At 42.6% G+C, this 13,763-nt stretch overlaps 1 protein-coding gene across 2 annotated transcripts in view; it reads left to right on the forward strand.

The window, feature by feature from the left end:
• Positions 1-13,763, forward strand: part of rnf212 (ring finger protein 212) — a 171,696-nt gene that overhangs the window by 104,870 nt on the left and 53,063 nt on the right. For both annotated transcript variants that reach the window (XM_085975479.1, XM_085975480.1), the window contains exons 9-11: positions 7,296-7,359; positions 7,638-7,683; positions 8,036-8,099. In XM_085975479.1, the coding sequence (XP_085831605.1) occupies positions 7,296-7,359; positions 7,638-7,683; positions 8,036-8,099 (174 nt within the window). The remainder of the gene's footprint in view (positions 1-7,295; positions 7,360-7,637; positions 7,684-8,035; positions 8,100-13,763) is intronic.

Genomic DNA, 13,763 nt, shown 5'->3' on the forward strand with positions numbered 1-13,763 from the left:
ACATCTGTCCTAAAAAATCTCTACTTCCCAAAGAACGGAATACTGTTTTTAGCTTCTCCATCATCATAAGCAGAATTTTGCATATTATCATCTGAAAAACATGAGTGATTTTTTTTTTAATGTAGTGATTTAAAAAAATCTGTTTGTAATATGGCCATGTATAAAATTTAACGTGTCCAGACAATCCATGAAATGGCTTCCTCTCCACACTAAATAAAGATCATGTAGGAACACTTATTATAAGTACTTGCCATTTTTATACAAATAAAATTCTGAACAGGTTTTTTTGGATGTTTCAGTAAATATATGAAATCCCTTACTTCAATGGACACCTGATCTCCCTCCCTGCTAGGCTACTTCAGTGACAGCTGCCCACAGGAAACCAAGCTAAAGGCTGTAAATCCAGATTTTTAAACCTATGACATGGTTTCCCAGGGTAGGAGATTTCCTCACTTTTCATTGAGTAATTACACATGACAATCACATTGCTCCACAGCTGGATTACTGGGCATTTTGTCATTTATATACCCTTTAAGGGGCTTGCGTGATTAACTTATAAAACTAGGGAGGCATTTCCCAAGGTTCTTCCTGTTTTTACATCCCCTAGGAATTAGCGTTATAGCTGTTTGCATTTTTTTAAAGTCTTGTAAAACATTTTCTATGTTTTTCCATTATGTTTAATTTAAATAACCTATTTTGCCACTTACATTAATATTGGAGTTAATCAACGTGTCTGGAGCAAAGATACAACATATATCCTTATCTTCAGACCATTTTTGGCTTTCAGTTTGAGGCATCGCAATTGTGATGTGTCAGGAAGCAACCATGAGCAATTTTTTTGTCTATCGGTCCTTGGAATTGCCACCTGTAATACTGCAAAATTCCCGATCTGAGACCTGCTGGCCTGTTCAAAGCATGCTGACGAATATCCTTTTATTAGTTTTTTGAAGTTTGAAAATTACAGCTACTGCAAATTTCCAGACTCCTCCTGGTAACTGGCAGAGAATGAGGTGGATGTGAGTGCCATCCTTTGGTAGAATTAGTGACATTTACAGCTAGACATCAATTTTCATCTTTTTTTAGCACGGAAGGTGAACATTTTATCCCCTAGTGTACACGTAAACATTTTGCAAGCTTGCTCTTGAATAGATGTCACAGATTCACAGACAGCAGAGATTTTTCAGGAAAAGGAAAAAAAAACATGGCAACCAATTTGCACAGAACATTTGTCCACAAACAGCAGTGAAATAAATGATCAGCTAATCTGTGTTAGTCATTTCGGTTGATGGATAAATGTTGACCAGGGCACCAGGAGAACTCCTCTGCTCTGCTTCAAATAGAGATTCTTTTACATCCATCTGAGACGGTGACAGAGCTTCAGTTTAACCTCTCATCTGAAAGACGACAGTGCAGCACTCCCATAGAACTGCACTAGAATGTCAGCCTAGATTATATGCTCACATACCAAACCATTGCAAGGATATTGGAGGGCACTGAGCTGGAAATGGTAGAAGAAAGTTAGCGGAGGTGACTGAAGGCATGGTTGAAAATGTAGGTTTTGAAGAGGCTTTTGAAAGTAGAGAGAGGTAGCAAGGTGGAGGGGTTGTGAGCAGAATTCCTAAGTGCATGCCTGTGGTGGAGCAGAGCGAGTGGTAGACGTTCAGTAGGTCAGAATCAGAAGAGTAGAAGGCGCATGCTTGGATGTAGAGCTACAGAAGATTGCAGAGGTTGGAGTGAGACCTGTAGGATTTTGAAGATAATGCACTGGGGTGCTAGTGCAGTTTAGTGAGGACAGGGGTGATAGGTGTGTGGGTCTTAATATAGGATGGGATAGAAGCAAAAGAATTCTGGATGAGTTGAAATTTATGTAGGGTGGAGCTTGAGGAGGGCGTTTGTGACCTTTTAAATAGGTTCTGATATTCTGGCTATAAATAGGCTAAATCCAAATGTATGTGTGGAGGAAATCCTCAGTGTAAAGTCTGTAGGTATTATGGCGAATTAATACACAGACTACAAGAGTAACTTTAACAGGACTTTACTATTCGAAGGTCAGGGCGAATCTGCCCAATAAATCCTGACACAGCACTTATATACCGGTGTGGTCACTGTCGGTATTACAGTATACAGCAGCCAAGATAAAGTGCCACACCTAAAATAGTTCTCTTAAAGGTGAATGGTTACATACAATAGTTCTCTTAAAGGTAGAACAGTTACATACACTACAATCCTCCCTTTTTAGCTTACAACATACTTATTCCCCATTAAACATAACATCATAACATATATCCAACTTCATGTTAAAACAGTTCACAGATGTAGTCTCTGCAGAAACAGTTCACAGATTCAGTCTCTGCGGGAAACAGTTCATAGATTCAGTCTCTGCGGAAAACAGTTCACAGATTCAATCTCGGTGGATGCGCCTTCCGTGCTTCTTGACTCGGTCCTGACAACACCGCAGTGGTGTAGCAGTTCCCTGTGGTGTAGTCGGTTCACGTTGCTGGAGTGACTCATCCAATAGTCCTTCACTGGACTTAACAGCTTGAACTTCCGTCCTTCTGAACCAGCATTGTTGGCTTGTAAAAACTTGAGTACCTTGGGAAGTTTTTCTACTTCCAAACTGATTTGGCTCCGTTCGAAGGGACCCCGTGCGTGATCTAGTAGTGATGATGATGGTCCAGATGATCATCATCTTCTGCTTCGTCTTTTCCTTTTCTGCTTCTTGGAGACTCTCTGGGCTCCACTGTCAGCTGCCAGCTGCATGCACAGTTCCTCCTTCTCATCCTCCTTTTTCCGTAGTAGCGCCACCATCTCCCGATGTTCCTTAGACTTTTTGTGATTCTTCATGGTTTCTGCACTTTGGGAGTTTTCATCACAAGCTGGGCAGAACAGGTCATCGTAATATTCGATGTCATCCAACAGATCATGGTAATATTCGGTGTCATCTTGAGCTAGGCCAGTGAGAGGGTCTTCTATTTCCTCCATACCCAGCTGGACATTAGCCAGCTTTTGTTCCAAATCCAGACATCTTTCCTGGAGAGACTTCTTCCGGCGTTCAGCTTCATCCAGCTTTTTCTGGGCTTCCTGCAAGTCTTTTACTAATGACGTCATTTGTGATTTCAATACTTCAACTTCATTCGGAGATTGGTTGATCGGACTATTCAATCCCTCTACTGCAGCAGCTGTTTCAACCTTCTGTTGTTCAACATTGACGTGAGTCAGCGTACTTTTGGCATCCAAGGGTTGCTCTGCTGCCATCTTCTCAGTCTGTGTTGCAACCTCAGCTATTTCAATAACTTTTGGGAGCTCCAAACCCCTCTCCTTTGAAGATTTAAACTCCTGTTCAATTTGTTCCCATTTCAGAGTCTTGTCCTTCAGCATATGAAGGAGTTGGCTGACCGTTAACTCCAAACCCCTCTCCTTTGAAGATTTAAACTCATGTTCAATTTGTTCCCATTTCAGAGTCTTGTCCTTCAGCATATGAAAGAGTTGGCTGACCGTTAACTCTTCTGACCTCATACGTTTCCCAGTAGCTGCAGGGCTGTTTATAACCTTGCCCTGGGGCTCCTTTGCTGTTTCTACTTCGCCATCATCCGCAGCCTCCACCATTCGAATTTCCCCACTTGAATCGTCCGGTGATGCTGCACCCAACTTCAGTAGGAGCTCGGAGTTCATGGCGACCAAATCAGTCTTTTCTGCCTGCAATCCGCTAACAAGCGCTTTCAGTTGCTGAACCTCTTGCTCCACCAGATTAAAGCACGCACCTTCTGAAACCGAATCAGCTTTGATTCGTTTGGCCTCCTTGCCCCGACGGTTTGTGTGCTCCTGCTCCTTTTTCTCCATCAGCTGTTTCTGTTGTCTTTCCAGGTTCTCCCACTCTGTGTCACAGAACTTTTTCATTGCTTTCATCTCTTGTTCGAGACGGCAACTCAATTGTTCTAATTGCTGTTGTAATTTGAAATGGAGTTGAGTTTGAGCCCGGTGTTCCTCAGAATTGTGCATATCTGTAAACTGGACAGACTCAGAATTCTCTGTCAAACTATGTTGTTGTTGTTCAGTGGAATTCTGTTCTGAAACTTCGTTCTCCTCTGAAGCATAAGCATTTATGCACTCCTTCGTTTTTCCAACCTTAGTCAGCAAGTCCATTTTAAACTTGTCTTTCGCACCTGGGCTGGTCGTATCGTCATCCGTTTCAGAGTCTGAGCTGATTGTCTTCACCGAGTTCTCACTCATTATTGCTTTTAAATAGTGCCATTCCATGTTTATTTCCCAGATCCACTCCCGTCCCAGAAGTGGTGGACCTCCCTCAGGTAGTACATATAAATACATTCCTTGGTGTTCTTTGCCCCTGTCTCTCACCTTGACTTTTATCTTTCCCATGGGGTATACTTTCTGCCCCGTGTATGTCTGCAATACGATCTTGGTATCTCTCAAGGGTATGTGTGAGAATAGCCGGTTGTAATCCCTTCGATTTATGACTGATAGGGCTGATCCTGTGTCCAATTCCATTTTCACTTGGACTCCGGCTATTTTTAGCATGACCCAGATAGTTTGCAGGTCAGCTTCCTTACTCACATTGTGAATTCTCAGACTACCCAGTTCCTGAACGGTTGGGTCTGAATCCGAATTCTGTTCATCTGAACTCTTCTCAGCCACCTTATGTACCTTATTGTACTTTTCCTGCGGTGACTTTTTTTTGTTGTTGTTGGTCTTCTTTCCTGACCGGCATACCTTAGCTATGTGACCAAGTTTGCCACATTTTCTACATTCCTGGTTTTTAAACCAGCATTGGTTCTGGTCGTGTGTTGTCTTCCCACAACGATAACATTTCGATGTACCCGAAGTAATTTGATCCACACTGAGTACCGCTGCCTTCAGCTGCATTTCCGCTGTGCCTCTCGCTGCGGCTTCGTGCGATGCTGCAATAAGGACAGCCTTATCAAGTGTGAGATCGTTCTCTTCTAGCAGACGCTTTTGTGTTCCTTCCTTCGACAACCCGCACACGAACTTGTCTCTCAATGCCTCTGTCAGATTTTCCCCAAACTGGCAGTATTTCGCTAGTCTACGCAGTTCGACCAAGTATTCCACGTTGCTTTCCTCTTTCCGTTGTGTTCTCGCATAGAATTTGAATCGTTCCGCCAACATCAGTGGTGTGGGGTTCAAATGATCCTTCAGGACAGCAACAATATTAGCGAAAGTCTGATCCGCCGGTTTAGCTGGTGATAGAAGATGCTTCAATAGCCCGTATGTCTTTGCCCCCATTGCGTTTAATAAGGTGAGAGCTTTATCATCATCTGCTATCTTATTGGCCTCACAATATATCTCGATACGTTCTACGTACGTGGCCCAATCTTCCACCTCGGAATCGAAGTTGTTGATGTTACCATGCTTAGGCATCTTCACTATCTCTCACTATCTTTCTGCGAAACAAACACGAAATTTTTCTTTAACTTTTTTTTTTTCAAAATGGCGGTTTCCCGCGCTTGTCTTCTTCCCCCGCCCACTTTCAAAATGGCGGTTTCCCGCTTCTGTCGTCTTCCCCGCCTACTGGCGGCTTCCCGCGTTTCTTCCCCTGGCGGGAGGGGTAAGCTTTTCCCTCGGGCGACGACCGCTGGCTTTCGGGGTTCGCAGCCTGCGCGTCAGCTTCAGTGCGTTCCTTGTTCCCTTTTCTCGGCAGGGCAACCGGCGCTGGGTACAACCCGTTGACGGCGAACAGTTTCAGCCGCTGGGCTGGATCTCGCTCAGTCTCCCTCGCTCGGGCTCTGTTGTTCCCTTTTCTCGGCAGGGCAACCGGCGCTGGGTACAACCCGTTGACGGCGAACAGTTTCAGCCACTGGCTGGATCTCGCTCAGTCTCCCTCGCTCGGGCTCTGTCTCTCCCGCTCGCTCGGGCTCTGTCTCTCCCTCAGCGGCTTCCAATCGCGCCTCCCAGCCCTCTCGCAGTCCGGTGCTTTCCTCCCCGGCTGCGGCTGAGTTCTCCGTGATTTATTTATTTTTATATCTTCCCGCGCCTTACGATCCCGGTCGCAGCGCTTCGTGGCCTCGGTCGCTGCCCGGCCTTTTTCACTCCAATCGCGCCTCCCAGCCCTCTCGCAGTCCGGTGCTTTCCTCCCCGGCTGCGGCTGAGTTCCCCGCGGTTTATTTATTTTTATATCTTCCCGCGCCTTACGATCCCGGTCGCAGCGCCTCGTGGCCTCGGTAGCTGCCTGGCCTTTTTCGCCGGTCGCGGTCTAGCTGTCTCACGACGCCGTTGCGTCTCCCAGCCCGCTTGTACCGCGGCTTCCGTGCTCCACGCTGCCCTAGTCTCAGCGCCTCTGGGCCCGACTTCTGTCCAGCTCCTTTCCCCCGACCGTGGTCGAGTTCACCGCCCTTATCCTCCGTTTATTTTTTTATTTTCCCTTTACTCACAGTCACCGTGGCCGACTTGCTTCTCGTGCTGATCGGCTCACTCACCACCGTGGCAGAAGGGACAATCAGTGCCTGTTGCTGATGGAAGGCTTCGTGTCTGAATTCTTCCTTCTTCCTTGCTCTGCAGACTCGAGTTTTCTCTCAGCAGAACGACGAGGGCGGGTGCCTCTTCTCGACGCTCGTTAACTGCTTCGGAAGTATTGTTGCCACAGGGTAAGATCGAACTCGTCGCCACTGTAAAGTCTGTAGGTATTATGGCGAATTAATACACAGACTACAAGAGTAACTTTAACAGGACTTTACTATTCGAAGGTCAGGGCGAATCTGCCCAATAAATCCTGACACAGCACTTATATACCGGTGTGGTCACCGTCGGTATTACAGTATACAGCAGCCAAGATAAAGTAGTGCCACACCTAAAATAGTTCTCTTAAAGGTGAACGGTTACATACAATAGTTCTCTTAAAGGTAGAACAGTTACATACACTACACTCAGGCAACAGGAATTGCTATGATAAGTAATTATTATATATCTCATCATTGTAGAAATAAGTTCTAATTAATTCTAAAAAAAAATAAGTTCTGCATTTTCTAAATCAAATCTAATACTTTTTCCATTCCATTTCCATTGGATATGAGCCTACAGTAAAACAAATTGAATCATTTCTTCATTTTGACAAAAGACTGGGAGCACTTGGTACTTTATAGGAAACGGGTAACTTGAGTTTCCACAGCAACTAACATCTGCTTCCATTCTGTTAATTTTGATGTTTATTCATTTATTTTATGCACATTTTCTACACTTTTCTTGTTTTGTTGTGAAAGAGCTGCTCAGTACTGTACATATTGCTTCTTCAAATGCTAACATCCGAGCCTTTTTTTATTCTTTAGCACCTTTAATGAAGTCAGGGATATACTCTTCAGTCCTACAATCAAGACCATCCATGACTGAAATGTATGTTGTCTTAAAAATGGTGTGTTTTTCTGAAAACAAAGCATTGTGCTGCAAGGGGGAACCATACTAAATAATGTTAGAATGAAAACTGAAGCTTGTACTTTGAAATTATTTTTAACAACACTCAAATGCATAAATATTTTGTAGTTGAATATGTTTTCATACTTCTATTCAGCACCATTAGCATTTATACTTTTAAAGTGCTTTTTGACAGGAAAAGAGCTAAATATTTTATGCAAATCATTTGGTCAGCCTTTTAATTGATGATTTCCAATCAGGTCACACAAAATGGAGATTGATGCAAGACCTAGTCCATCAGGAAAGGTAAGTGTACACAACCTAATATAAGGTAAAACATAGGGCACTTGATGCATTACCGATCATACAGTACCACAAACGTCCAGGAACCTGCTTGTTGAAAGTTACCAGTCATAGCATCTCCATACAGAAAAGATGTAATGGATGGTGTGATTCATGAAATATGGCTGTTAAGTACAAATACTTAACGTGTTTTCTAGAATTCCTCGCTATTTTAGCAAAAGTGTTAGCCTGTTTAAGTTCAATTGCCATTAGCAACTTTTGCTTGTTAGGGGAAATTACAATATTGTTTTAAGAAAGGATGATCTAATATTGAACTGTATTTCCTTTACTTTTGATCTTTTTGCCATGTGCACAGTCTGATGCATCTATGGGTCCAACCAGACTATCATTAATAAGTCCACCTCAGGATGGGCGAATGGGTAAGTGACACAAGTTACTTCCTTATCCATATTTATTTTAAGCAGATTTGAAGTTGAGTGGTAATTTCAGTTAATTTTAGAGGTAAACAAAATGAACCTGAAAGGCAATACACTACATCTGACTAGAGTTTCCCAAATGTAATATTTTTTGTCATCAAGATTCAGTTCATTTTTTGATGATTTTCCTCTTTCCTCCTTTTCCATTTCTCCCCTCTCTGGTACCCTGCCCAAATGGTTATTCTTCATGTGTGAACCTGTGAGCTTCAGCAGGCTACTTACACATGGAGGGCATGACAGCCAAGGCCAATGTTGCTCTTGCGTAATTTGCACTTTACAACATGAGTCACTGGATAGCAACCAGGAGCGGTAACTCTGGCAGATAGTTCTTTTTAGCCCAGGGCACTGAATCTAATTGTAGTAACTGAGGCCAGGGGGAATGTGTCTAATTAAAATGGCAGTGGCGGGCACTCATGCTGCTCTCGATGTGTTTTGGGTGCCACCGGAAGATAGGGGAATGGGTGGAGAAAGCAGCAGTGGCCAGTCGCTCATTTTGCGTCTGGTACAACCAGTCATTTTGATGGCCCCCTTTATGAGGGGGCTGAAAAGCATTATGTTGACAGGAATTTTAGGGGGTTCAGGCAAGGACTGAGGCCTTGTCCCCTAGCTGGGCCCCACTTCTGCCGCTGAAGTATGCTGTGCTCATCCCAGCAGAAGGGCCTCATAAGATTATGGAGACTGGAGCCAGCATGGGAATTCCCTTTCCTGGCTCGATCTCCTCCCAGATGTTTGAAGCAGATGGAGGTTCCACCCCAAACAAGTCCCAGCAGAAACTCGAGGCTGGGGCTGGAGCCTGGCATATCTGGGATCTGGGCAATTTCCCACCTCCTCTATTGCATTCTTGGCCAACTTATATTGTGAGTGCAGAAATTTGGGGCCACTGTGTTGCTGGAGGTCTTACAGTGAAAGGCATGCAGAGGGTTGTGAATGGGCATTGTGGGAGGAATTTAAGGGAGCCCATGACATATTTCTTCTGCACAAACCAGTCTTTATGATGCTTGTATGAAATTCACTTGTTGCCAACTTATAGCTACAAAGAAATCCCCATATCAGATTATATTCTTCAGTCTGCATTTGGGCTGACACATACAGTAGAATCTACCAAAAGTTTTAAGCATAGAAGTGTTGTTGATAAGTGGCAACTGTTGTCCAAGAAGTCTATCCTTGAACTTTAGACCAACTAACTCCCAGGTCCACAATCTTTTAATACAATTCATGTTAATAACCAATAGTAAAACCGTTAAGTTATTAGGATAGACACTCATTATAAAATTCACAGATATAGTGCTATCTCATCTTTATTGCTTGAAATTATTGGTTTTTAGCTATTCCTTTGATCTTCTGGTCCAGAGATTAACTTTCAAAGATCAAAGGAACAAGTTCATTCCAAGGTAACAGTACTAAAACAAAGAATGCAACATATGAGAGGGATGGATTTCAGACTGGGCAAAAATCTAGCAAGATACCAGTAGGTCTTGAGCCCTAATTATTGCCTTCACCATATGAGTCCAACTTGTTTGAATTTTAACAAATAACAATTGAACTGGCTGCCTCTAAATGCTGAATATTTTAAAAATTGTGGGCACTGAATTTTCTTTGACATTTTAATAGTTATCTGTAGTATTTAGCTAGTACAGCAATGTCTATTCAGCTTTTGAGCAAGCCAAAGTATAATATTTAACAAACAGAACATAGAAACAGGAGCAGGCCATTCAGCCCCTTGAGTCTCATCTTTCATTCTATTAGTTCATAGCTGATCTGTCCCTTAACTCCATTTGCCTGCCTGCTCTATATCCCTTGATACCCTTGCCTAACAAAAAACTATTGCTCTTAGTCTTGAAAATTTCAATTGACCCAGCATCGACAGTCTTATGAAGGTGAGTGTTTAAGTTTCCACTGCCCTTTGTGTGGAAAAATGCTTCCTGATTTAGTTCCTAACTGGCCAAGCTCTAATTTTATGATTAAGCCCCCTTGTTCTGGACTCCTTCACCAGACAAAATAGTTTCTCTGTATCTAACCATATAATTATATTATTCACCATTTATATTAATGACTTGAGTGAATAAATAGAGAGATGTATATCTAAATTTGTAGATGACACTAAGTTAAGAGACACAATAAATTGTTAGGATGGAAGCAGGAAGTTGCAATGGGATACAGAGTGGGCAAAACTATGGCAGATGGAGCTCAATGTCTGAGGTTATCTTTGGATCCGAGAAAGACAAATCAGAACATTTTCTTAATGGTGACAGACTAGGAACTGTGGAGGAATAAAGGGAACAAAGGTGTCCATGTACACAAACCACTAAAAGCTAGTGCACAGGCACAAAAAGTAATCAAAAGGGCTAATGGAGCGTTGGCCTTTATCTCAGGGGGTTGGAATACACAAGTGGGAAATGATGCATTGAAAGATATATTGGCCTTGGAGGGGGTACAGCGCAAATGTTACCAGGGCTCAGTCCTCTGATGCTAGAGTTTAGCTCTGTTGCTCACAGCCTGACCAATGCCCCTAACAAATACCTACTGCTTTCTACTCCTGCAACCAATTTCTTATTGATTTCCAGTTTTTACCTTCAGAGAGGGAAGAGATAAAAATATTTGCATAATATAACATCTGAACTAATTTATGATGATTTCTGACAATGGTCAGAGTTTATTATCTAAAATATATTCATCTCCTTGCAGCTGCATGCAGTTCCTGTTGCCACACTTACTTCTTTTTGTGTCATGATTTTGACACGACCTGTGACACTTGGTAATGCCTGAAGTTATACCTGATTATATTACTTCTAATGGGTATGCTGTAAAGCTTGTTAAAATTACCATTATACGTACATGTCATTTCAATTCAGTCCTCCCACCACTAATGTTGCTGTGGTGCTATGTATGTATCCTGACAAATATGTGTCAAGGAACCAGATAAATCTTTAACCCCTTTCCCCTTAACTCCTCACTAAGTAACCCTTTGGGGCTTACCAACCAACTTAGGTCTAGGAGTGACTGACCTAAGTTTGGCTCGCTGAACTGTCTTACATTGCCCATTTCAGATTGAATTTGAGTTCACCTTGCCAACCCCCAATTAGAATACCCACTTTCTACTGAGTGAATGAATTAACCCTTTCTTGCCAAACCATCAAAGAAGTCACAACAAGGCATCCACTAACAACTATTTGTTGACAACAAACCAAAATTTTATTTAAACATTGAGAATACAAACAATTAATGGATAGAAATACTTATAGGCAAGGTTACCTTGCAATTGGAAAAACAAATATTTCATAGACAGAGTTACTTAACAACCACAACAACTTGTATTTATATAGCGCCTTTAACATAGTAAAACATCCCAAGGCGCTTCACAGGAGTGTTATAAGAAAAAAATTTGATACTGAGCCACATAAGGAGAAATTAGGGCAGGCGAGGTAGGTTTTAACGAGCATCTTAAAGGAGGAAAGAGAGGTAGCGAGGCGGAGCAGTTTAGGTAGGGAATTCCAGAGCTTAGGGCCTGAATTGAATAACAGGTTGTAAAGGCAGTTCAGTGTATCACTGTAGTTCAGCATTAACTGGATGGCTAAATATCAAACTATAGTTGAGATCAGTCTGCGACTACTGCAAATTGGTGAGATTAAGTTAGGATTAAGACATTATTGGCTGACATTGGTTAGCCAGTCTATTAAATAGATTAGGGCCTATGTGCTGGTTCTTGTCAGACATGGCTCAGTGGGTAGCACTCTCGCCTCTGAGTCAGAAGGTTGTGGGTTCAAAGTCCCAGACCAGAGACTTGAGCACAAAAATCTAGGCTGACACTCAAGTGCAGTACTAAGGCCCTGTCTGCTCTCTCGTAAAAGATCCTATGGCACTATTTCGAAGAAGAGCAGGGGAGTTATCCCTGGTGTCCTGGCTAATATTTATTCCTCAATTAGCATAACAAAAACAAAAACAGATTATCTGGGCATTATCACATTGATGTTTGTGGGAGCTTGCTGTGTGCAATTGCTGCTGCGTTTCCTACATTACAACAGTGACTACACCTCAAAAGTATTTCATTGGCTGTAAAGCACTTTGGGACGTCCTGAGGTTGTGAAAGGCGCTATAGAAATGCAAATCTTTCTTTTTCTTAGCAATGTTTCCAGAGTTTATATGATCTTGTCCTTATGAGCAGCGTGGTTGGTTTTCTTTCTCGCCATAAATGGCAGAGTTAGCTTCTGGAACTTTGAGTTGATGAGCCTTCTGAGTGTCAGGGTTATCTGTTCCACTCAGATCCTCTGTTCCGGCTTAATGCAATAGTGAATGTATTTAAACTAGTTGCCTTGACTCTCACCTTCCTGGATCTCAGACAACTTGTACAATTAAGTAACACTCTGCCTGTAACTGGTTGGTATAACCATACAATCTGACTTATATAACCTCTCACTCTGTCCTAAATATACTTTTACTTGTAAAGGTACTGTACTGGCCGCGCTAGACGTGCTCCTATCTAGCTATCCAGCAAGTTAAACACTCATTCATAATAATTCTTCCTGAAGCGGTTGCTGTTTTGAAGCTTTTACTTGAACAAATTTGTGAAACTGTAAACAAAGACAAAGTATGTTTTGTACATAAACTGAGTACTACACATTCGATATTACACAAGATATAAACATATTTACAACAGTAGAATAGACTAATTGTATAACTAACTAACATTTGAACTAACTTCCGTAACTATTAAATATTAACCTTTTACAAACATAGTATTATCAAAATATTACTCTGACAACATTGCTATTATGCTAAGAACTAAAGATACTCACAGATATTGCGTTTGGCCTAACATATGAAGTCAGATTACACTGGATTGAAAATCCCTCATGGAATTCTCCATTACTTAAGTCAGGTTCTTCCTGGTAAAACTGCTTCCTGGGGTCAACAGGAAGAAAGGTAAGAAGGTCAAATGACCTCTCACAGGAAGAAAGGAACAAAGGTCAAATGACCTCACACAGGAAGAAAGGAACAGATGACCTTTCCAGCTTACAAACTGTTAACACAATAACCGCCACCAGAGGGTGCTATTGCATGTAAAAATGTCCATCGGTCCAGAACACTCCCCGTCTGGGGTCATTAACGACTCCACATAGTCCGAACTCTACTTGTCACTGGAGTCCTCTGGCGACAAAAGAAGAACCACCTCAGAGACAGTCCGTTGGTGTCGACGATAGGATGCAGCTTCCGTAGACTGCTGTGAGGGGGTAGGTTGCGTTCTGCTACGCACAGTTCCAATCTGGGTATGGTGAGGTCTGGCTGGTGCGCCAACTTGCCTCTATCAAAGACGAAGACGATTTTGCTTTGTCCTTCTTGAGTGGTGACCTTCACATAAGCCACACTTGCAATGGCCTTAGCGGATGCGTCTGCAAAGACACAAAGCTCTTTGAATTGGGCATTTAAGGGAGAGAAAGACGAATAGCAGCGAGGTATTCGGATCTCCTGTAAGTCTTGGAGTGAGTCTCTCCATCTGTCCCACTCTGCTTCCATCTCTTCAGGGAGAGGTGAATCCCACTCTTCAGCGCGTGTGGAGAGTTCCCTGAGGAGCAGCCTGCCTTGTATGGTGACAGGGGCTAAGAAGCTGAG

This window comes from Somniosus microcephalus, chromosome 2 (assembly GCF_052327205.1).
Source record: "Somniosus microcephalus isolate GS21.2 chromosome 2, FLI_Smic_1.0, whole genome shotgun sequence".
In the NCBI taxonomy this organism is placed as follows: domain Eukaryota; kingdom Metazoa; phylum Chordata; class Chondrichthyes; order Squaliformes; family Somniosidae; genus Somniosus; species Somniosus microcephalus.